This window comes from Echinops telfairi, unplaced genomic scaffold (genome assembly GCF_000313985.2).
Source record: "Echinops telfairi isolate 266 unplaced genomic scaffold, ASM31398v2 ScPeMD7_8;HRSCAF=38, whole genome shotgun sequence".
NCBI lineage: Eukaryota > Metazoa > Chordata > Mammalia > Afrosoricida > Tenrecidae > Echinops > Echinops telfairi.
In genome coordinates, this window is record NW_022103905.1 from 10554049 (window position 1) to 10579136 (window position 25088).

A 25088-nucleotide genomic window follows, 5' to 3' on the forward strand; every position below is an offset into this window, starting at 1 on the left:
GGAGGGGATAAAAGGAAAATGAGCTAATGCCAGGAACCCAAGAGGAAAGCAAATTTTGAGAATGAGGGCAACAAATGTATAAGTGTGCTTTACACAATCGATGTATGTATGGATTGTGATGAATTCTATGAGCCCCAATAAAATGATTTAAAAAAAAAAAGTTGGGGGGGCCAGCATAGTTACTGCCGTCAAGAGGTCTTGTTCAGGAAATCCCAACTGGAGGACCAGTCACCCAGTGAGCTTTGGCAAGTTCTCCCTCCCTGGGCCTGCCCCTGCCTCCCCGCTCCCCTAATTCATCTTCGTGAAGTGCATCCATCCCACCCTGAAGCACAGGGATCATATCTCTGGACAGCACCCCTTTGGGGAAAGGTGCGTTGCTGTAAGAAGCACAAATAATTAGCCTAGCCTTTCGGCCCACGAGGGCGAGGATCCCTTCTACGCCACCCATCACGTACCCAGTTTAAGGTGCTTGAATTCCGGCTGCTGGGCAGACGCACAAAGCTGGTAGAAGATGTGGTAATTGCGCTCATTTTCTGACTATGAAAGAAAAAGAAATGTCCGGAAAGCGACATCAACCCTCGACAAGTGAAAACTGCCAGGCTTGTGGACACCAGACACTGGACACCAGAGCTGCCAGCTCTTGGAAACCCATGCCGACCTCTGCTTTTAACTCGCTCGGGCAGCAGGCGGTGGCCCACGTAGCGCCCCCAGCTGGGTGCTGCTGACCAGGCCTCCCTCTCACCTAGTGGCCCAGGACAGTCTTCCGACAGCGAGCCCAGGGAACTGTTATCGCACGCAACATTCTCCAAAATGTCAGCCGTCAATTCACTGCTGTTTCCTTGTTGTGGGCCTTTAAGTAGATCCCAACTCAGAACAGACCTGTAGGCCAGGGTCGAACTGTCCCACTGGGTCTCCAAGACTACAATCTACACAGGAGGAGACAGCCACATCTTCGTCCCTCAGAGCAGCTGGTGGGTTTGAACTGCCAACCTTTGGGTTCGCAGCTGAGCCTTGAACCACGGAGCCGCCAGAGATCCTTATTTGATCCACACTAGTCGAAATGTTTAGGGAGCTTTCTGGAGTACAAGGTTTATTCTTGCTCCGCTGCTGGTCTTAAACTAGACTGCCTGCATTTTACTGACTGAAACGCCTTTCTCTTAAACTCCACCTGCTTTCAAAAAAGCCGCTTTGATGTTAATTCTAACTCATGTCGGTCAGAGCAGAATCGGTCACCATAGGGTTTTTCGATGGCTCTTTTTTTAGGAAGTAGATCACCTGCCCTTTAGTCCAAGGTACCTCCAAATGGATTCGAACATCCAAGCCCCTGAGCAGCAGTCAGGTGCATTAGGCTGTAAAACAATTTATAGTGCCCCACATTAAGAAGGTATAATGTGCTCCTCCCACTCATCCAACCCTGTTGATTCTGCATCTATCCATCAGTTTTAATCAGTGGAAAAAATGAACCACCTGCACATGACTGGTGGGAAAGTTTCCGGTCCTCACGGGAAATGCAGGTTGCCGGTGTGTGCACACAGGGCTGCAAAGCAGGGGGTGGGGTGGAAATGGGGGGGATCTGTATCCTTACTTGAAAGACAACTCTGGACTTCTCCAGCAGGTACGTTCTCAGGTTGGCTCCTATGATTTGATTTCTCTCATCAAAACTGATTTCTGTGTATTTCCCAAAGCGACTGCTGTTGTCGTTGCGGGTGGTTTTGGCGTTGCCGACAGCCTAGAAAACAGACACCTCTCTCGCAATAACAACCTTCCAAACACCCTTTGGGTCGGCGTTACGGGAGCTGTTTGTCCTACAGTCTGATCCTGCAAGTTGGGGGGGGGGGTCTCTGAGTAGCAGAGGGGCGTTTGTTCCCTGGGGCAAGGTCAGAGACAGGAAACGGGGCACATTTCTAGCCTGTTGTTCAAGGCTCTCATCAACCTCACTGGGAGACACAGGTTCAGATGTTTCCTGGTCCTCAATTCCAAGTCTGCTCTCTGTGCGATGCTGGGCAAGCTATCCCGTCTAAGTGGGGGCTACTGCGCATCTTACAGAGCTGAGAGGCTTGCACGAGGCAATTCATACACAGCGCCCACTCACGCTGCAACGATTATAGATGCTCAATTAGAAGTCTCTCTGGCTCCACGGGAGGCTGTCTACTCCCATGAACAGCACAGGTTTGGGAACCCACAGGGGCAGTTCTACCCTGCCCTGTCAGGTTGCTGCGAGTCAGCACTGACTCGACGGCAGTGAGGGTGGTCTGAGTGTGGGAACCCTTCCTCCAGCCTTTATTTCTATCCTTATCCCTACTCAGACCGTCCATTCGACTCCCTTCCTCTGCTCCTATCCTTTGGGGCGCAGGTCTTCATTTCTACTTCTTAAGTTCCAGCTCTCCTACCCCAGCAACTAGACCCTCTCCACTACTCCCCAGCCCTCGCAGGCCCCTAGACCCTCCCTTGTGCCTTTCAGATGGCCGTTCTTCCTTGGGGGCTGCCGCCGTACCCTGGGGCCATCCGAGTTGGCCTAACTCTTCCCATCAGTGCTGAGAAATTTACTCAGGGAGTATGGGGAAAGAGCTTTGATTGTAGGACCTGTCAATTACTATGGTGTAAATACTCTAATCACCACTGACTGGAAGCCGCCAAAGTGTTAACCGTGAGCTCATAAGCGAGTCCTAAGTATTTAATAATCAGCCCAGGAGAGCCAGTGCCAGCTGGCTCCAGCTTATCACCGATCCAGTGCACCAGGATGCCTACCGGCGAAGGCCCATCCCTGGGACATAAATGTAAGAATCCAAGTCTGACGGTAGAATTTCAGGGAGCCCAGCATTAGAGACGAAAAGCGCCCAAAGCCACCATCTCGGTCCCACTCTCCCTCACATCGCACTGCAGGACAGGCTTCTAGGCCCCTCTCTCCCCTTTGGTCTTTAGAGGGCGGGAGCTTGAGTGAGCAGACAAACCAACCCCCTCCGTGGCCGTATCACCCCGGCCTCTGCCTCTGGCCTTGACCGCCGGCCGCTCCCCTCTCGCCGGGGGACTCACCTCGGTTATGGGATTGGACGCCAGAACCTTGTCCTCCACGTGCGCCTTACTGCTCGACTTGCTCACGGTGGCGAAGTACCTCATGGCATAGCGCGCCGACACCGTCTTCCCAGCCCCCGACTCCCCACTCACAATTATTGACTGATTTTTATTGTTTCTACAAAACATAAGAGGATTCTTTAAAAACAAACAAAAACGCCCGTTTCTTCCCACCTAAGAGGCAATCTATGCTTATGAAGAAAACCGTAGGCAAGTAGGAAGATGGGAAAGTTTGCTTCCTCGCCCCCAAAGGAATGAGTCTGAGCATTCGGGTGAATTTCCTCCTGGTCTTTTTTCTAGGCTGCACACCTGAACGCAGCCTTGTTCTTGCCACACCTGTGTGGAGAGCAGCTAAAGCCCACCCCAGGTCCCCATTGGCTGATGCACTCGGAAGCCTTACTGGGCTCCCCACGGAGAGCCAGGGCTCGCTGCCCTGGGAAGACACCCCCCAAATCAGCAAAGGGTAAGGTGCAAGTGGCCCAGTCTGGAGAAAACCAGGCACGAGGTCCCAAGTGGAGTCACTAGCATGTGCTTTAGGGCTCCAACATGTGAAAGGCTTTCCTTGGGGGGGCCTGTTCCCTACCCCGCACCCCAATTCCAGGTTCCCCAGGCGCTCAGTACACACTACATGGTATACTCAAACGTCTACCTGCAGTGAGCCACGCTCTGCAGGGAGCGTGGCGGGGGGGCCTTTCTACACCAGGCTCTATCGGCTCTTTGCAGGTGTGAAAGCGCTTCCTTCATTGTCCTGTATCACCCGAACCCGATGAGAGTTCTCGGAAGTACGAGGGGCTTCAAAAAACGTTCATGGGACAATTCCATTGTCTTTTACCTCCGTTTTCCCACAGACTCTTTGAAGCCCCTTCATGTTATCAATGTGCCCAGCTTTGAAATGCTAAGACTTGGGCTGAGAGCACCAATGTCCTGGCAGGTCACCCAGTCGGCAAAAGCATGGAGCTGAACTCAAACCCTGGTCTCTTGAAGCCAACTTGAGTTAGAGGACAGGAACGGGGGTCTTCCTCTACTCCAGAACACACACCCAACAAACACACTTGTCCTTGTGGGAGGGGCTCAGATTTCCAGGTTGCTGTTAGTTGCCCTTAAGCCAGTTCTGACTCATGGGGGCTGGGCTACTCTGGGACACAGACGCCACTGCCCTCCGCACGATGGCCAAGGATCAGGGTGGAGGGGGAATCCAACAGAACTTTCAGAAATAGGTGTGGTAAAAGACACGTGGAAGGATCTTTTAAATACATCCTTGACCACGCCAAAGATGCCCACCAGTGAAGTTCCCAGGGAAGCTGGTAATCATCAAGAAAAAGAAAAAGCTGTAAATGCGGGGTGGGGGCGGGGGGATGTGGAAAACGGACATAACCACTGGGGGATGAATGAGAGGCCTAGTTTTGGCCTTTCCCATCTATCCCCTGCAGTGACCAGCACACTGCTGTCACAGAGCAGTTGTCATCTACTCGGCTACAGCTCACAGTGACCCTGTGTGGGTCAGAGCAGACCTGTGCTCCACGGGGTCTTCAGTGACGGAATGTCTTGGAAGGAGATCATCAGGCCTTTCTTCTGAGTCCCCCTGAATGAACTTGAGCCTCCAGACTTCAGGCTAGCTGCTGAGCCCGCACCCATTGACATCACCCAAGGACTCCCACCCAAGGGAGTCTGCTCAATAAAGGACGCCCCTCTGGCCTGATCATCTCCTTCAGTGAGCCCGAATCAGGCATCTCCCTCCACTGAGCAGGGAACGATGGGCGAGCCGAGGCATCCCAGCCTCGTGGCGGCTACCTGGCCATCTGCTTGTATGCCTCTTCGGCCACGGCAAATATGTGCGGGTCCATATCGCCCATGTTCTGCCCACTGTACGCGTGGATGATGGCATCTCCGTAGATGGGCAACTGCTTGTAAGGGTTCATGGCCACCAAAATGATTCCTGAGAAAAGATGTCAGATGCAGTTATGAGACTCTTACTGCCACCGGCCTCTCTAGCCACTTCCAGGAAACCCCAGCTCTGCCACTTGTTAACCCTTCTCTGGCCACCTTGGTCAAGCTATGGAATGTTCCACAGCTCCGATGCCACCCACCTCACTAGGCCATTCTGAGGGATGGATGAGAAGATGTGTGGAAATGCCCCCCAAAGGGCAGGCTTTTGCAATGGACAATGTAATAATAACATCACTGCCTAAAACAAGAAACAAGACGCAGCTTATCCCAGGAGGAACTCAACATCTTATCTACATCTATTTCTTGGTCATTCTGCCTTAGCTCTTCTGGAAGGTTCTCCCCCCCTCTAGATACTTCTTTTGTAACAGAAACCCACGACCCTCTAGCGCCTACTGTGCAGGGAGCGATCTGGGTAGACGTTTGGTGTAATCGGCACACGTGGCTATCCCTTACCACTGTAGGTGTAGATGAGCTTAGACTCTGCGAAGCGGATCCTGAGGTTGTGGAGCACGGCGGGCTCGTGGAGGTAACTAAGAGCCGTGAGGTCATTCTCGCCCACCAGGATGTCAGGATTGCGCAGCGGCGGCAGAGATTCAGGGTCGATGGGATAATCCAACTCCTGTGGGGAGAGGGAGAGGGGACAATAAGGCTCTGGACATTAGGGACTTTGGAAATTTGTGCCGAGCCGTTGTGCTTCATCCTACCCACTTCCTGTCTGAATCCACCCTGGCTGCTCTGAAAGACCACCTTCTGTAGTGGCAGCAGCAGGAAGGCGGTCCTCATAGCTGATGCTCAGGAGCACTGACAAGCTGGCCGGGCTGAGGGCCAGGGGAAGGCACCTGGGGAGGCTGGTTCTCCTTCAGCGCTCTGCTTTGATGTGGTTTAGATGTCAGGCTCCATGGAAGTTCTCATTTGAAAATGGGGCCCTGCTGCTAACAGGGCCCCATGCTCTAGGGCCCCTGGCGGCTCTGAGATTGTGGAAACTGCTGTCATGTGATAGCTGGGGGTAAGAAGTGTTTGCAGGGGCCTGTGTGAGCACAGGACTCCCACCTGCAGCACCCAGACACCCAGGTGTGAAGGCTGTCCCCCTGCAGAGCGACCGTTCCCATCCTGGGCTGAGTCACTTTCCCAGGCTGGGCCACATTCAACCTCGAATCCCCAAAGCAACTGCCTCTGCACGAGGAAGGCAAAGACTAGCGTCTCTCCCTCCTCATCCATCCCAGACATGGCTGGGCTATCTGATTACCAGGCTCTCAGGGACCTTACTGTCACCTGTTCTAACTTCCTCCACCCTCAGTTCAGGGCTAGAGGAGAGGTAAGCCCAGAGAGGTCAGGTGCCTGCTGCAAAGTCACACAGCAAGCACATTTCTGCTCTACCTGCCCACGCCGCTGTCACAGTGTCGGGCAGTACTGCCAGCTTCCACTTGATACGTGGTTCTGAGCCAGCCCCACAAAGCGTGCTCCAGGTGCCACAGTGCAGACCCATGTGGGCACTCACCACTGGTGCATGTAACCTTCAAAGCTGTCCTCTCAGGGGGCCAGCACCCCCACAACTGACAGGTACTGACAGCCGGAGAGGTTAAGTGTGTCGTCTGGGGTCTCACAGTCAGTTCGGCTCTGGCTCCGAAGCCTGTGCCCTTTTGCTGTAACACAGCCTCCTGTCAACAGGCAGCCTGTGGGTCTGTCTGTCTCCTACCAGGAGAGCGGCTCAGGGCACTCCAGACTCGGAAGCTCAGCCTCACAACAGCTGTCTGCGCTACCGGTACTGGTGTCACTCAACTTGTGGGCCTCCCCTATCCCAGCACAGTCCTATCGACATGCTTTGATTTTGAGGAAGAAATCAAGAAAATTACTTCTGATGCATGATTGTTAGCTTCTCTTTTTCCTTTTTCCTGTTTTCTATTTGTGGCCGGGAGCCCTTATTGCTAATTCCGCCCCTTTATGTGTGTGCACGGTGTACATACTGTGTGTATAAGGACCCCTGGCAGTGCTTTAGGCTAGAGGTCGGGCTGCTAACCACAAGGTAGGTAGTTCAAGGCCACCAGGCACACAATGGGTGAAAAATGAGGCTCTCTGTTCCCCTGGAGGTGTGCTGTCTTGGACACTAGGTGGCAGAGGGTCTGGGTTTGGTGCATGCGGACGTGCACACGTGCCTGAGCGAGAGTGTGGGGCGGGAGAGAAAACGTGAAGAACGTCAGACTAGCTGGGGCAGAGGTGGCATGTCTCCACACAGGGCAGGCTTTGTGATTCAGACAAAGGATTACGTGAATGAGCCCTCTGGCTGCCTGCCACCTTACCAGCCTCCCTCCTTCCTCCCTGGGGGGCAGGTTCAGGGCCAGGAATGTGGCTACCTGATCCCATGGCAGCTGCTGGCTTGGGGTTTTTCTCCCCAGACAAAGCAGCCTGGGGCCTCCCCAGCACCTTGATTGTGCACAGAAGTACGCAACTGACCTGCAAGGACGCACCGAAGGGAAAAACCAACCAACCACACCAGTAGCCACCGAGGCTGTCCGTGGCCACCTCCTGGGCGCCAGGGTAGAACTGCACTCCACAGGGGCTTCTGTGGCTGAGGTTCCAGAAGGAGATCACCAGGCCTTTCTTCCAAGGAGCAGAGCCTCTGGGTGGGTGCCGTGGGGGAAGGGGAGGCTCAGCGGACAATGCGCCTCTGTCCTCTCCCTCAGCCTCCTGGAGTCAGACTCCCACTCAGAGGTTGCCCCCCAGGATCTTCAGCAGTTCTGGGGTGCAAGGACTATTGCAGCAGTGCCCTTTGACGGACAAGGAGACCGAGGCTCAGAGATAAACAGGGGCCATTACCACCCTTGAATCAAGTGGCCTCGCCAGCATCTGCACCCAGACAGTCTGATTGTAGAGGGTGTGCCCTTGCAGGAGCGTAGGGAATGCCCCTCAGTTCCAGGAGAGTCTGAGTGAAAATGCTGTGCCCTGTTCTCCACAGAGAACATTTTCATTCCTGGGAGACCCCGGCACTTCAAATCACATGTGGTATTCCCCTGAAACCATGCTTCCTGGCATCAGACAGAGCATGGGCCCCTGTCCAGCTCAATTCTGAAAAACAGTCGGTCACCATAGCTACAGATCCGGGTACCATTGCAGCTATGAAGGAACCGGGTGCCTTTTGTAGTGACTCACAGAGAAGGCTGAGAGCAGATCAAAATCTCAAGGGGCTAGAGGGTCAAACGTCACAGGCTGCCTGAGTCCCTCCCAGCTCATCCCTCTGTGGGAAGGAGAGGGAAAGCTCACCTTGCATGGCCTCGCCACACCACCCCGGACAGAGGCCGCTCAGGAGACAGAGCCTGACATGCCTGACCCTGCCTGTCTCCCTGCCGTGATCTATACACCCATCCACTGTCTTCCTCACCACCACCCCTTCTCTTCTCCCACCTTCCTCTCTCCCCCTGTGCTTCCTCTCTCTCCTCTTCCCAACCTGAGGCTCTGCTCTCCCCGTCGTTGCTGCCTCAGCTCAAACTACTCTTCTCCAAGTTTCTCATCTTCACCCAGTCTCTCTGCTGAAAGCCAAACCCACAACTCGGAGTGACCCTGCGGGACAGGGCAGAATGGCTCCGTGGGGTTTCTGAGGCTGTAAGTATTTAGGGACACCACCTGCTACACCTTTCTCTTACAGAGCAGCTAGTGAGTTTGAACCGCTGACCTTGCTGTTCGCGGTCAAAGGCTTAGCCACTTAACTGCTGCACCACCAGTGCGCCTTGGTTACTGATAAACCCACTGCCGATTCCATGTCGGGTTTCCGAGGCTGTAAATCTTTATAGAAGCGTATAGCCTCATCTTTCTCCCATGGAGCAGGTGATGGGTTTGAACTGCTGACCTTGGTGTCAGCAGTCTAGCACTTCTGAAATGAACCAAATCCATTGCTGTCCAGGCAATGGAGACCCGTGGTGACCCTGTAAAGCAGTAGCACTGCTCCCTAGTGTTCCAGGCTGTATATCTTAGGGACGCAGACGACCACTGCTTTCTCTCACAGAGTGGCACGGATGGGTCCCACTGCCGCCCTTTCAGTCAGCAGACAAGCACTCACCCATTGCACCACTGGGACTCCTTGGTTGAGACCCAGGAAACCAAAATGCCTAGCCACTTGTCAGTCTTCTCCAAACAAGACCTTGAATGCAGGGAGTGGCACAGGTGGTCCCCTGTCTGAGACCTCGGCACAGAGAGGCCTGGGGGCTGTAGGGCACTCAACGGGGGCAGGTCAGGGGCAGAAGGGAAAGTGCTACAAAGGTGACTGCATGTCTCCAGTGCCAGCCGGCCACTGGTACCCTACCCTGGGGTCTCCCACCGGGACAACCTATCCCAGCCCACCTCCCTAAACCCTAACCCAAACCAGCTGCCATCGAGTGGATTCCGACTCATGGCGATTCCGTGTGTGTCTGAACAGAGCTGGGCCCACTGGGTTGTAAGGATGGAGTCCAGTAAGGGGCAAATCACTAGTCCGTCCTTCTAAGACACCTCTGGGTTGGATTTGAACTGCCAACCTTTCCGTTAGTCGCTGAGTACTTCACCATCCAGGCCGGCCGGGGTGCCCTCCCCACCCCAGCCACTCCTGGCAGCCACTCGAGGCTTGGAGCTCACCGTGCCATCCTCCAGCCGGAGTCCCAGGGCTCTGCCGCCGACTCTGTAGTCCTTCGCGATCTCCGCAGACTTCCACACTTCTTCAGGATCGGGGATCCAAACCCTGTTGTACTGACCAACAGAATGAGACGGGCTGAACCCTGGCCTCAGCAGGGCAAGACCCTGATTGGCAGGTGCGTAGACCCGGGAAGGTTTCTTTCAGCCGCTGGGTCAAGTCCTTCATTAGGAGACTTTTACCTAACTCCGGGGTTTCAGGTCATTGTTAGAGCGATCTGCAATATACCAGGCGTGGCTCTTTCCCTGCCCTATTTCACAGGCCAGGATGTTTCTGGAGCCTCAGAAACAGAGCCTGAGAATCCCTCCACAGTGGAGACTGCGGGCTGCCTGGGAGTGGAAGCAGATGGGGATGTGGTTCACACTCACTGACTACGGGCTGGGCCTTTCACTGCCCCCCTCATCGATAAAATGGGTACACGATTTTCTCCATGTTATCTGGGAAGATAGATACGAGGATCCAACAAGCTCTGGGGGGAAAAACTCATTCTCTTTTAATTCCATGTCCCCACAAACATGGTGAGGCCTCCTGGATTAGCCTATGCACTTGAGAGCACTTTGGGAAATGCTACAGAAGTGCTATTATAGCAGGGTTATCACAGCGGTCTTATCACGCTGGCTGGCAGCCACAGATTCCTAGCCTGGGAACTGTGGAAAAACAGATGGCCTAAGCCCCGACACTGGTGCGCCTGGCAGCAATGCTGCCATGCAAGCCCAGTTAGGAGAACCCATTTACACCTAGGTGCTGAGGAGGGCCACCCTCTCCAGAACTGGCCACTGGCACCTGAGTGCTGCTAAACATAAGGAAAGGTGACTGCCCTGTCCTAATACTGCAGCTGCCACCAGCGGGTCCTATGATTCATCGGTCCCTATTATCACTGATAATATAGCGATGGAATTGCCCACCCCACCCCACAAAAATAGACACTACCTGCCTGGCCCTTGTACCAAATAGGATCTGGTCCTAATTGAAGACAGTTTTCTTATGCTATGTTATTGAAGTCATACGTGTGTGGAGTAGACCCTCAGTCTACTCACTGCTGAGCACTACAATGTCCACACAGGCACAGAGACAGCCACACAGCAGCAAGACACACTCGGGGCAGAAGCATCCATCTCCACGGTCAGGGACTCTTAAGAACCGCAGCATCTAGAAGCATGACGAATCAAAGGGCCTCCCCCTGGAGCCACCTTCTGCCTTTGAACTTCTAGCCTTCGGAAGGATGGGAACATTCACTCTATTCTTCCCAGCCACCTCCTGGTGGTACTTTTGTTATGGCGGCACTAAGCAAGGAAGCCACTCTGTCCTTGCTCTTCTGCCCAGATCCTACCCTCTCAGGTGCTCAGTCAGTCAACACATAAGCACCTAACGTGTCTGTGTGGGGCCAGGGCTGGGTTACCAAGAAAGCAAAGCAGCTCCTCTTGGCTCTCCGGGTCTCCTCCTGAGCCAGGCAGCGTGCCAGGAGCTGCATGTGCAGGTGGATCCATGCATCTCTCTGCCTGGGTTTCCGTGGTTTCCCCAGAGGAGCCCCTGAAGTCTCGGGACCCCGCCGGGCGGACAGGAACAAGAGCTGTGAAGCGCTCACGTGGAGACATTACGCAGCCACTAAGAAAGCTTTTGCCATACTCCTCAGTCTGCGTGCTGAGCAAGTGGTTACAGGAGCCGGGCTGCATGACAAACCACGTGGCCCCGGACTTTGGGAACAATCTGATCATGCCCAGGCTGCAAGCTGGCTGGTGGGACGCGAAGGAAGCTTAAAGCACTTACTGGTAAGACCGATGACGATGACCACAGCCTTCATGGATTGCACCTCCACTGAAGGCAAACGGAAATCTCACAAGTGGACCAAACATCAGCTCGATAAACGGAGCATGAAGTGATCAAGGATTGCGTTTTACTTAGATCCAAAATCCATGCTCATGAAAGCGGCTGTCAAGAACTCAAAAAACATATTGCCCTGGGCAAATCCGCTGCACAAGACCTCTTTAACGTGGGGAAAGGCAAAGAGTCACCGTGCCTGACTCAAGCCATGGTATTTCCAATCATGGGAAAGCTGGACAGCGGATAAGGAAGACTAGAGAGAAGGGATGCGTCCGAATGACTGTGTTGGTGAAGAACGTGGGAAGAGCCATGGGTGGCCCGAAGAACCAATAAACCGGTGCTGGAGGACCTACAGCCAAAATGCTTCTTAGAAGTAACGATGGTAAATCTTCATCTCACCCTCTTTGGACATGGCATCGAGCGAGCCCAGTCCCTGGACAAAGGCTTCCTGCCCGGTAAAGTGGATAGATGGGCAGTTTGAAAAAGAGTAAGACCCCTGATGAGATGGACGAACACAGAGGCTGTAACATTTGTGAGGCAGGCGCAGGACCAGGCGGCGCTGGGTTCTGTCATACAGACAGGGTCGACTCCACGGCCCCTGACAGCTTCACGTTCCAGAGGCTGCCCAGTCGAGGATCCCTGAGCTGATGAAACCTGACGCGAGGGGTCATCTGGTCCCCAACTGTCATTTCCCAGAGCCAACTGGACCAAGGCCTCCAGATGCCCAGGCTTCCCCAGAGGCCTGTTGGCCCTTAGCATCTTCAGAGGCATCTCCTTTGCCTCCACAGGCTCACAGGCCAAAGGGAGAGGGAGGAGTTTGCATGGTCCTCACGGTACAAATGGCTGTTCTGAAGACAATTGTTGGGAACGGAAACCCTTGCTGGGTATAATCGGGCACTTTGGTGTCTTTGAGAGGAAAACCTGCACACGTCCTTACGTGCCCACCATCTTCCCACACCAAGTCACTGAATTGCCATCAGGCTCTATCTGAGGGTCTGGGGACAGACACCAGCAAGAGGCCGCTTTGTGACTCTGCTCCTTCACGGCCATGAGCACGGCATCGTGGCAGATAATGACCCATCAGAGGCCAGCGGCTGCACAGCTGGCCAGTCGTCTCCTGGTACCTTTCAAACGTAATAGGAAACAGCCTTTGGGGTTGAGGGATTAGACCTTCAGGAGTTTCCGTAACTAAACCAATCCCAGGTAAGGAGATGATGATATTCTGATTTTGGTTTGCAACCATGCACTTTAACCACTGCACAACCAGGGGTCTATTAACAGAAGGATGAATTGAAAACAAAATCACCCTGCGGCCTACTTAGGCCACCAGTGCCATCGACTTTATTCTGGCTCGTGGCAACCGCGGGTCTGTCTGAGGAGACCTGCGCTCCATCGGCTGTGGAGGAGGGGTTGATGGTTCTCAGGAGGAGTCTCTGGGTGGATTTGAACCACCAACCTTTTGATTAGTCGTTGAGCACTGAGGTGTCTGCGTCACCTAGGGCACCATGCAATGGAGTAGTACCACATAGCAACTAACAAGGAACGGGAAGTGGTGGGAGGAAGGAGGAAGGTGGAGCAGGCTGAGATGACAGCACTGATCACTACACAACCCACTCGAGGAAAGTGAACAGACTTGTCCGTAAATGGAGATCGTGGATGGTGTAAGATGCGGCAAAAAAACCCAGAATAAAACATATAAAAATAAGGGCTCTGGGGGGAGGGGGGCGGGAGGGTATAAAGGGGAGCTGATATCAAGGAGCTCAAGAATAAAGAAATGTTTTGAAACTGTGGTAGCAATTGTACAATACGCTTGATAGGAATGAACTATGGAATGTTATGATATTTGTAAGAGCTCCCAATACAATGATTTTAAAATTTTTTAAAAGAAATGCATTATGCTGAATCGCAGAAGGCAGAGATAAACAAGTCCATATGGTGAGTCCCTTGAGATGAAATGCTAGGACAGGTAGGATGGATTTATGGTGGGGGGGATTAGAAAGGGGGTGCCTCTGAAGGGACACGATTGTTAGGTGCCATCGAGTCCGGTCAGACTGGTGGCAACCCAGGTGCCAATCCATCTCACCAAGATGGGCCTCCTCTTCTCTGACTCTCTACCTTACCAACCACGAGACCCTCCCGATACCAGGCCCAAAGTAGGACTTAGACAAGTCTAAGGAGGGTACTGACTGCGTTTCCTACAAGACCGATTTGCTCCTTTGTCTGGCAGTGTGCAGCACCTTCAATAGCCTTTGCCAATGCCTTCTTTCAAATGCATTGATCCACCCCACCCACCCCCACCCCACACTTCTCTTCAGTGCCCAGCTTTCACAAACCACGGGAGGCGGATGAAAGGAGCCTGGTATGTAGGCTGGGCACCCTGAGTCCGCAAGGTGATGTCATTGCTTTTTTTTCTAAGTTGTGGGATTATAAAGAGACTTTCCCCCAGCTTTGTCTCCCCGAAAGACATGCCAAACATTAGGGGCTTTTTGCCAGCATATGGTGGGAGGTCAGATGCTTAGAGACATCCTACCTGAGGGCATTCAGCTGCCAAACAGGTAGGCCCCTCTCCCTGTAGTTAAGGACAACAGGCTACTCCCTAAAGGCTTGAGACCATTAGCTTGGTTCATACCCTACTGATAATGGTTTCTATGGAGATCCAGAGAACAGATCAAACCGGCTCAGTGACATCCAAAGTTAGGCTGCCATCCTGAATCTAGGATCGCCCCTCTTGTCACATGTATATCCCCAATCCCTCCTCTTCCTATTGCATGTATATCCCTAGATTGTCCCCCTCTCATTGCGGTATAACCTATAGTGCAACCCCTTCCTGTGGCTTATGACTTTACCTGTAATTAGCGGGCTTGCATGCCCCCAAAGATATATAGGCCTGGGTTAGCAATAAAGGGCTCTCTCAGCTCCTCCCTTGGCCTCTCGTAGGCTCCCCCTCTCCTCTCCCATCCTCGCTCCCCTGTTCCCTTTCCCCTTGTCCTCCTCCCCTTACCCGTCTCTCCATGTGGACCACCAAGCGGGGCTAAGGTGAGCATTGCTACTATGAAATGTGTCTGGCTCCATTATTTCTCTCTCTCTTCTCTCTCTCACGCTCTCAATGACTCTAATATAATATTTATATATCTCAACCATACAATTGTGCCTCTCGAACCCATGATTAGTGGGGGGGGGGCTGGCCCCCCTCCAACCCCACTAAGTGATTGGAGTTGTTTTCATTCCCTACAGCTAGGTAAGCACTGCTGCTCCCGAAATGGGAGCTCAGTCTTGACTCAGAGACAGAGGGCAGAAGAGGGAGGAGGCCTGGGAGTGACACATGCCTAGATCCACACGCCCAAGCAGATGAGAGGACCGCAGGTGCTCTACAAACAAGAGTTTTCCATGGGCTCCTTCTGTTTGAATGCCCCTGCTGAGAATGTGCATTTCCACCCCAGATATACTGAACCAAAATCTACCTTTTAAAAAGACCCCCAGGTGATGATGCATACGTATCAGGTGGGACTTAGAGATCCCTGTTGATGCACCATAGTTAATCATCTTGTTATAATGGGGATTCTGACTCCCCATCTCTGGGATGCAAATGCAAATTCTCAGCAGGGGGTTGGTCTGGGAGGAAAGGCTGGGGGTCCTGGTCCAAACATTCACGGGCTTCTCTGACACAGCCGCGACACAGATAGTCATACTCTTGTGGCGGTAAGCTACATGTTTCCTAACTCGGGTCTTCTGCTGAAAACCTTGTTAGATGCAGTCAAGGCAACTCCAACTCAGAGATCCCAAGTGCAACCGAAGGACACACTGCTCGGCCCTGCACGGTCCTGGTCCTCAGCCACCGTGTCAGTCTATCTCCTTGAGGGTTGATGTAGTTAGTTTATTGTGCCAACCTGGCCAATAAACACATGTGGGGTTAATTGAAGGACAGAGGGATAAATGGCTCAGTGAGCCTCACCTTTCTAGTTCTCAGGTCTCTTGCTTTGTGATGGTCGCACCAGGGTGAAGCTGCCTTAGCAGTTCCCTGCTTCAGCTGGCAAGATTGACTTCCTACAAGACATCCCCAAGGAGAAACCACATGAACCTACCCCAATGCAGCCCTGGATGCTGGAGCAGCCGTGTGGAGACCCCTGCCAGTGCTGAGATGTTTACACGTTCACTGACTCGGCTTTCCTCCTGCAGTCAACATCATTGCGTCTGTTTTGTGTGATGGAGGAGGACTTTGTGGATTGGTGTTGGACATATGGGTTAATGGGTTAATGTTGGACTTATGGGCTTGGGCAGCACTGGGTTGGGATGTTTTCTTGATGTGCACTTAACCTTTGTATAAAACTTTCTCTTATACATGAGTTTCTGTGGATTTGTTTCTCCAACGTACCCAGACTAATACAAGGACCTCCCTCTTTTTCACGATCCTCTATTTTATCAGCCATCTCCCAGCGACAGGTTGATCTCTGCTGCTGTCTTATCCAAAGAATGTGAGGCAAAGTCTTCGCATCAACAGTTCTGAGGAGCATTCTGGCTGTACTTCCTCCAGGACAGATTCGGTTGCTCTTTGGCAGTCCATGGTGCTTAGACCATTCTTACTCGACACCATCATTCAAACACATCCATTTTCTTCAGTGCTCCTTATGCATCATTTTGCTTTAACAGGTTTATGAAGCAACTGAAAACAGCATGGCTCGGGTCCGGCACCCTTTAGTCCCTCAAGTGACATCTCTCCTCGAACACTTGTGCAGCAGCTTCGTCCAATGCAGTACATCTTTCCGTTTCTTTTTCTTTTGAGTTCTTAAGTTCGATTTCTGTGGGCATTGATGGTGGAACCAAGTAAAATGAAACCCATGACAACTTCAATCTTTTCTCCTTTGATCATGCTGTTGTCTCCTGGTCCAGGTATGAGAATTTCTGTTTCCTTGACATTGAGGCATAATCTATACTGAAGGTTACAGCCATTGATCTTCATCAATAAGTGCCTCATGTCCTTTTCATGTTCAGCAAGCAAGGTTGTGCCACCTGTGTGACACAGGTTATTAATAAGCCTTCCTCCAGTCCTGATGTCAAGTTCTTCTTCATAAAGTCCAGCTTTGGGGATTCCTTGCTCGGTATATAGATTGACTAGTACGGCGAGAGGCCACAACCCTGAGCACACCTCTCCTGATTTTAAACCATGCACTATTCCCTTGTTCTGTTCGAATGATCGCTCCTTTGTGTGCTGGTTCTGAGTACAATGAAGTATTCAGGAACTCCTGTTCTTCACAAGGTTATCCATAGTTTGTGAGGAGCCGCCCCGCTGTCTGATGTCCTTGCATAGTTAACAAAACACAAGCAAACATCTTTCCAGCATTCTCTGCATTCAGCCAAGAGGTATCTGACATCAGTAAGCATATTCCTTGTTCCATGGCTTCTTCTGAATCTGGCTTGTATTTCTGGCAGCTCCCTGTCAGTATACCTCTGCAACAGTTTTCAAATGATCTTCAGCTAAATTTTACTTGCATGTCATATTGACAATACTGTTTAATAACTTCCACATTCTAAGTTACCTGTCTTTGAAATGGGTACAAAGATGGGCCTCTTCCTGTCAAGCTGGCCAGGAAACTGTCTTTCAAATGTCCTGGCAGAGATGAGCGAGTGCTTCCAGTGCTTCACCGGCTTGTCGAAACACTTTAATTGGTGCCCCATTACTTCTTGGAGCCTTCTTTTGGCCTAATGACGTCATGCAGCTTGGGCTTCTCCTCTCAAGACTTGCTCCTCTGCTCCCTCTTGAAATGGTTGAATGGTGACTAGTTCTTTTTGGCACAGTGACTCGGTGGATTCTTTCCATCTTCTTTTGATGCTTCCTGCGGCGGTCCATATTTTGCCCACGGAATCTTTTCATATGCTATTCCAGCCCACCGAAAAGGTCCTCAAACAAAGGATGCTGTGCTCTGATTTGAGGGCTCATAGCCATAAACACTCCAGAGAGTGCAGTTCTACCTGGCAGCAGGCCCGGGGTCACCACGAGTCAGGATTGATTTGATGGCAACTGGTGGTTCCTGGAAGTAGGGCCACCAGTTAACCCAAGGGTTGGAGTTTCAAGTCTACCTCGGGGCAGCTCAGCAGAAAGGCTTGGCGATCTCTGTGCAAAGACGTCAGTCATTGGAAACCCTGTGGCGCACAGGTCAACTCTGACACTCATGGGTCACGGTGAATTGAGAGCCACTCAAAGGCAACTAGCCTTGAACTTTCACTATGGCCAACTCCCCGGGAGTCCAAATGCTATCCCAGCGAAGAGTTGGGCTAGTTTCGCCTAAAGCAGCATCGAATGGTGAGCAGTATGAGGACACCCTTAACTGAACGTCCAATTCTCCCCTGGAGTGAAGAGAATGACCCCCTCAGGCCACTCTCCTCCAGGCTGCCCACACCCTGCTGGATCCTGGTGGCCTCACAGCCAGGACTGGCAGTCATTTAGCGTCTCACAGCTGAAACCCAGCCTGGTAAGTAAACATGAAGAAAGTTTACCCAGTTTCATATGAAGTTACACCCACTTGTTCCCTCCCCATGTCACCACATTCCTCAGGGCAGCGCAGCACACTGAGGAAGGGCTCCCTAGGCAGCCTTTAGACACAGAACCACAGTCATTTAAACAAACACCCTGACTAACTCTCCCAAGACCTGCTCAGTGGGCGATTCCTTCCATGAGCCAGGGGCCTCCCAGACTCGGACCCCAGGTAAGTCCCAGGGCCAGCCCTGCCTTCCTGGGAACACGCCCCATGGAGGGATGACGTGGCTTATCAGACTCAGGAGAGGCGAGAAAAGGCTTCGCTTGGGATCACCACATACTTGCTGACTCAGGCCACAGAGCTCACCTCTTTATTCCCCATTCACTCCCTCATTCCGGCATTTAAAGGGTCATTCTTTGAGTGAAATTAACTAAATGCACCTGACCCAGACCAAAAACCAAACCCGCTGCTGGCCAGGTGATTCTATGTCATGGCGGCCCTATGGCACAGGGTAGACCTGCTGTAGGGAGTTTCTGGGGCTACAAACCTAATGCCGCAAACCTTTCATACAGTTCCTCATGTTGTGGGACCCCACACGGGGGCGTATCTGCATGTGGGCGGACCTGCCTGGAGACCCATAGAGGAGCAAGCGGTGTCTTGGTTCCTAAGACCATCGGGAAGATGGTCTTCGGTGAACCCTGTGAAAGGGTTGTCTGACCCTCAAAGGGGTCACGACCCACAGGTTGAGAACCACTGCTGTAAAGCTTTCCAGCCACTGATGGCCTCATCTTTCTGTCATGATGTAGCTGGTAGGTTTTAGCTGAGCGTAACCGCGTGGTTATCAGCCCAGTGCTTAACCCATTGTGCCACCAGGGTGCCTTATTATACCCGACAGTACATTTTTAAAGGATTCCTTCTGCCAGTAAGTTCCTTCCTGTTTGGGAGTCTCCCTTTGACTGGTATTGACTCATTTGGGACAACAGTATATGCAGCAAAACAGACACGGATTCTCTCGCAGGTGTATGACTTATTGGCCACGGTTACCCTTGATCAGTGAGAATTTTCTATCGCCATCACAGAAACTCAGCATTCCAGAAGCAAAAACTCCCTGCCTCCTGACCTCCCTCCCTGGGTAACCAATAAAGAAACTTTGGCCTCTGCACACCGCCTGTGTTTGGTTTTTTGTGATTGCTATATACCATTCCGTCTGGATAATGTGTTCAAACTCCACCTGTGAGGTAGCATGGATTGGCATGGCATGCCTCTTACTGACAGTGTAGTATTCCATTGAATGGATGTACCATATTTTGCTTATTTATTCATTCATCCATGGATGCTGCCTGCTTTGTTGAGAGTCTTCCCCAATGAGCCTGGAATCTTGTCATGGAGTACAGAACGGAGAGTCAAGTTCTCTTCCAAGAGCCACGTCCCACACAGAAAAAGGAGGCTGCACACAGCAGGTCAGCAAGAGTAGTCTGGCCACACCACAACCACTTCCTCCTCACTCAGACCTCACAGCCCCCACCCAGGCTGCCTCCGGGCATCTCTTCCTGCTCCAAGGGCCAAAGTGACCAAGGTCCTGCTCATGCCAGGCAAGATCTAGATGGTCTCATCCATCCCACAACTTCCCTAACCAATCTCCTACCATTGTGCCATGAAGGCTGGCCACCCAGATCTCTCAATGGAAGTCTAGACACGTGTCCCACCGTCTCCCAGACATGAACCCCCATGTGTCCTTGGATATTCAAAATCAACAAATTCCAACTCAGTTGACCGGTACACCTGCCCGACACCTGCTCCTTACCCTCTAGCCTGGCAGGTCAGAAAAGTGAGTCATGCTGGGACCCTCTTTCCTTGCCCCAGTTCCAAAGGGCCACCTGCCGACTGCTGGAATAGCTATATCATCCTAGTTCTAAATATGAGAAGAATTAAGACCCACAAATTACAGGATAAGAGATCTTTTAAAATGGTAAGAAATATTTGAAAAAGAAATTGGTATTAAGCGACTTCCAAGGAAAGGACCTGTGGTGTCTAATAGTTAACGGACGCACCGAGCTGCCAATCGCAAGTCAGTGGTTCAAACCCACCAGACACTCTGCAGCCTTTGAAAGATTTAAAGGTGTGGAAACCCAAAGAGGCAGCTCTTCTCTGCCCTCCAGGGTCTCCAGCAGCTGGAAGCCATGAGATGCCAGTGGGTTTCTGTGGTGTGGGAGGCTGTGCAGCATCTAGAGAGACCAAGTGGGACAGGGCAAAGTCAGGATGCCGCTTGGGAAGAAGGGAAATGAGAAAAGACAATTAAAAAGGCAGATATATGCAAAGTGTGAGGGCAGTTTCTCAACAAACAGACAAACTCACTGCCATCGAGTCAATACTGACTCATCATGACCTTACAGGACAGGCTAGAACTGCCCCTGTGGGTGTCCGAGACTGGGACTCTTTATGGGGGTAGAAAGCTCTGTCTTTCTCCCAAAGAGCTGCTGGTGGTTTTGAACTGCTGACCTTGTGAATCGTAGCCCAGTATGCAACCATGATGCCGCCGGGCTCCTCAAGGGCAACTTAGACTTCATAGCAACTTCCCTACATATTTTGGAGATCAAAAATTTTCTTCTTCAGATTATGGAGTCAACATTTCAGACCCCCTATTTTAATATGTTGAAGTCAATGGATGATCCATGTCAAATGTTTCAGAGGTGGAGTTGATGCCAAGCTTTTTTTAAAAGTTTTATTAGCAAGTCATCCACATGTCATACATTCAATCATTCAACCATATAAAGAAGAGTCGTACCATTGTCACCACAGACGATTCTAGAACATTTTCTTCTTCCTTGTACACATTTTTTTCTAATTGTGGTAAAAACATACACAACAAAAAATTCTCCAATTCAACCACTTCTACATGTATAATTCAGTGCCATTGATTATATATTCTCTTCATGTTGTACAATTATTGGTATTCTTTTCCAAATTATTCCACTACCAATAGACACCAAGCTTGTTTCTAAGAAAAATTCTGACTTTTTTTTTTAAGAGTTTCTGTGCACAGGTGGAGAAGTTGTGCCATCTTATAACAAGACTGGAATATTTTCATTTCAATAAAGGAGTTTGAACTCTGATAGATCCAGTTTGCATTTCAGAACATTTGACTCCCCATTTATTGTACCAAGCTCACTACCAGTCAGTCGATTATGACGCAGAAAGACCTTGTAGGGCAGCGTGGAACTTCACCTGCAGGTTTCCGACACTGTAAATTAGGGGTCCTCAAACTACAGCCCACGGGCCACATGCAGCCCACTGAGGACATTTATTCGGCCCGCCAGGTGTTTTGGCTGCCGTGCCTGTCCTGTTTAGCAGCAGACTCATCCAGTGTGCATAGGAATTTGTTCATAGTTTATTTTAAAACTACAGTCCGGCCCTCCAATGGTCCGAGGGACAGTGAACTGGCCCCGTTTAAAAAGTTTGAGGACCCCCGGTGTAAATCTTCAAGGAAACAGAACAGCTCATCTTTTTCTTACAGAGCCTGTGGGCTCAAGTAGCTGACCTTGTGGCCAGCAGTCAAACACCTAGCCCACTACGCATGCCCTCAGGGCTCCTTTCTGATGGTACAGTGACTCTTACTTCTGGCCCCTCCTTAAGATAACAAATTAGACCGGTCTGCTATTCAGTTCCTAATAAAGGTGAAGTGATGCTTGGGGAAAATTCCAAGTTCATGTAATTTGCACTGTTCAAATATATCTTTGATCAAAGGGTACCCTGTGGAATGCAACTTGACTTAAACAACAACCTACTTCAAATTAAGCCAGCATGCACTTCTTCTATCTCAGACCAGCTAACACTACATTAAAACATCCTGATGGTTTTATGGGCAAGCAAAGAGCGGCATATGGCACATGCCACTATACGTCAAAAACTAAAGCTCATAGGGGAAAACTAGTACCATTGCTGGAATCAGCAGGTCAAATATACCCAGAAACAAGTCTAACACTTAAAGCAACAAAATGTGTGTTGGCCAATGTTATTTAATCCCTATAGTGGCTCCCTAAGCTGGTAAGCACTCCTATTTGACAAGTATGAGAACAGAGAAGTTAAAGAACTTCAATCCTGCTTGGAAGGGGCAGAACCAGAACTTCACTCCATCACCACACTTGGTATGTCCCAGAGAGAGAGCACGTATTGGCTCTGCTTAATAATTACTACAACTACTACCAACCACTAAGGAAAACCCTTGGCTGCATTGAAAGGGCTGCCAGGAGAGTGCACCCTCAGTTCCACTGCACATGGGGCTGAGCACACCAGATCTAGAGAACAATGCCATTACAGGGAGACCAAGGGACTGCAGTGCACCCAGCAGGAGGTGGCCAGAGGAAGGACAACCAAACCCAGACTCTCTGGCATCGAGTCCATTCCGACTCACAGGGGCTCTACAGGAAAAGGCAGAAGGTCAATGCTATGAGACAAGGCTGGTGGGAATGACTCTCCTCCAGCTCACTCCTACCCACTCACTCCCCATTCATTCTCAGCAGGTGTCAAGTCCTCTCTGCTTCTCTCTCTCTCTCTCTCAAGATCTCCATGTCTTAGTCTCCTGCCACCACATGTTCAAGTCCCCTTTCCTCTCCAAGGTTAGCCGACGTCTGTCTTTCTGGCATCTCCAACATCCAGTCCTCTGCTGGACCCTTTCCTTCAGCCTGTCACCCTGCTCAGAGACGCCTTTTCCACGCTCACAGCTGTACAGAAAGAGCAGTAAACCCGAAGACCTCCTAGCTACTGAATCTACACTTTCCTCCAACTACATTCATCCTCCTAGATTTCTGTGTTTAATATGCACTCATATATAACCATACATGAGGGCTTCAAAAAATTCAGGAAAAATTTTATTGTCTTTCAATTCCATTTTCCACAAAGTTTTTTGAAGCCCCCAATACCCCCACCCCTCAACCCTCAAACAAACAAAAAACCAGGAAGTAGTAGTAATACGCATTTTAGTGCACCCAGTGGCATCCTCTAGGAAGATTCATTCTGGTCACAGTGAATGTTTTTGTAAAAATAGTTTCGCTTGAACCTTGCTTTTTGTGATGGCCGATTTAAGAGAACAGCGTGTGGCTGTGAAATTTTGTTTGGAAGAAAATGTCGACTCGTAGTGCATTTGGAGTTCATTCTACCAAGTCAGACTGTTCATCAAGCTTTCTATTGAGTGGTTCTGAAAAGATTGAGTACCGGTGTGTAACAAAAAAGGTCTGATTTGTGGCAGACGGGGACTGGTTTTGACACACAACAATGCAACTGCTCATGCAGCCATCTCAGTGCGCCTGTTTTTGGCAAAAAACAGCACGCCTCTCTTGCCCCACACACCTGACTCACCTGACCTCGCTCCATGCGACTTTTTTTGTTTCCAAGAATGCAGTGGGACACGAAAGGACAGAGATCTGATGATGTAGAAGAGGTGAAGAAAAAAACGAGGGAGGTGCTGTCAGCCATCCAGATGAGTTTGAAAAATGTTTCCAAGAATTGAATCACAGATTTGATAAATGCATCAGGTGTAATGGAGAGTACTTTGAAGGTGATAAGGTTGTTTTATTAAAAAAATTTAAAAACATATTTTTGAAAAAAATTTCCATTTGGGGGTGGGGGGTACCCCTTTCATCCACCCAAACCCAAACCATACCTACTGCTGTCAAGTTGATTCTGACCCACAGCAACCCTACAGGACCAGAATAGGACTGCTCCATTGGGTTTCTGCAGGAGAAAGACTGGGCTTCTACTCCTGTACACAGTTACAGTCTTGAAAACTCACAGGGACAGTTCTAGCCCATCCTAAAAGGTTGTTAGGAGTCGACATGGACTGGATGGCAGTGAGTGAGTGAGTGAGTGAGTGAGTGAGTGAGTGAGTGAGTGAGTGAGTGAGTGAGTGGGTTTCTGAGGTTATAAATCTTTGCAGAGCAGAAAATCTCATCTTCCTCCTGTGGTGGGGGTGGTATGTTTGAACTGTTGACCTCGTGGTTAGCCGCCTGATGCTTAGCCTACTATGCCACCCAGGTTCCTCGTACAGGAACACACACACGTTGTCTGTCACTGAGTTGGTTCTGATTCACAGCTCTCCTAGATGGACAGCGACCCTCTGCACAACAAAAGGAAGCACTGCCTGGTCCTTCACCACCCTCACAATCATTCCTAGGTTTGAGCCCATTGCTGCAGCCCCCGTGTCAATCCATCTTGTCCAGGGACTGGTCTCTCCCGACAACATGTCCCAAGTCTGTGGGATGAAGTCCCTCCATCCTTGCCTCTAAGGATCATTCTGGCTCTACTTCTTCCCAGACAGATTTGTTGCTTCTTTTGATAGTCCGTACTACTTTCAATATTCTTCACCAGCCCCGGAATTTATTCTATTTACATACTTACATAAGTTTATCATCACACAACATATACCATTGCCTTGCCTTCATTTTCCCACCTCTTTCCCCAGGTCGTTATGAACCCTCCATCACTCCGTCAGCAGGATGTCCATGATCTCAGATGGTCTCATCAGGTGCCCCACCCCACCCCTTTGTGGGACACTGGGGCTGGCACTGCTTTGGCTCTTAGAGGGAATAATATGAGAACTAACCAAGTGTTGGGGGAAGTAGGTATGAATGGGATGGACTGGTGGGTGGGGAGGGCAGGTCAGATCCTATGACGAGGAGGGAGATGACAGAGGTGGTGGCACAGAGGTGGCAGGGGAGGGAGGTAGCAAGGACACAGGCATTTACTCCTGGCTTTGTCACTTCTATGTGCCTTTAGGCAACTAACTGACGCCATCGTGTTTCAAAGTTGGGTGACAACTTCTAGCACATCGGGCTGTTGGTCCCGGCTCAGGAAGGTGTCGTCACATGCAGGTTCTAAGAGACGTCTGGACCTAAGCAGCATTCGCTGACTGTGTGATTCCGAACAACCGCCGCCTGTACAATCACCTTCTCAGCCATAACCACAAAGACTCACTCACTGATTCCTGCAAAAAGCCACACGTGTGGTGAGTGTCTCCAATGCTCCTTGCTCTTTAGAAGCTCTTGGTCAAGTGGGAGAGACGTGGCCATGCTCATGAGCAGTGACGACTCAATAGGGATGGTGCCCGGATGCAGATCAGCACG

General features: G+C 50.9%; 1 protein-coding gene across 1 annotated transcript in view; it reads right to left on the reverse strand.

Annotated features, from left to right (window-relative positions):
* The window catches only part of MYO5C (myosin VC), a 103203-nt gene that overhangs the window by 69826 nt on the left and 8289 nt on the right, over positions 1-25088 (reverse strand). Inside the window, exons 4-9 of the mRNA XM_045286468.1 lie at positions 9622-9783; positions 5473-5638; positions 4864-5008; positions 3034-3190; positions 1586-1729; positions 456-537 (exon numbers count right to left, since the gene is read on the reverse strand). Coding sequence (XP_045142403.1) covers positions 456-537; positions 1586-1729; positions 3034-3190; positions 4864-5008; positions 5473-5638; positions 9622-9783 — 856 coding nt within the window. The remainder of the gene's footprint in view (positions 1-455; positions 538-1585; positions 1730-3033; positions 3191-4863; positions 5009-5472; positions 5639-9621; positions 9784-25088) is intronic.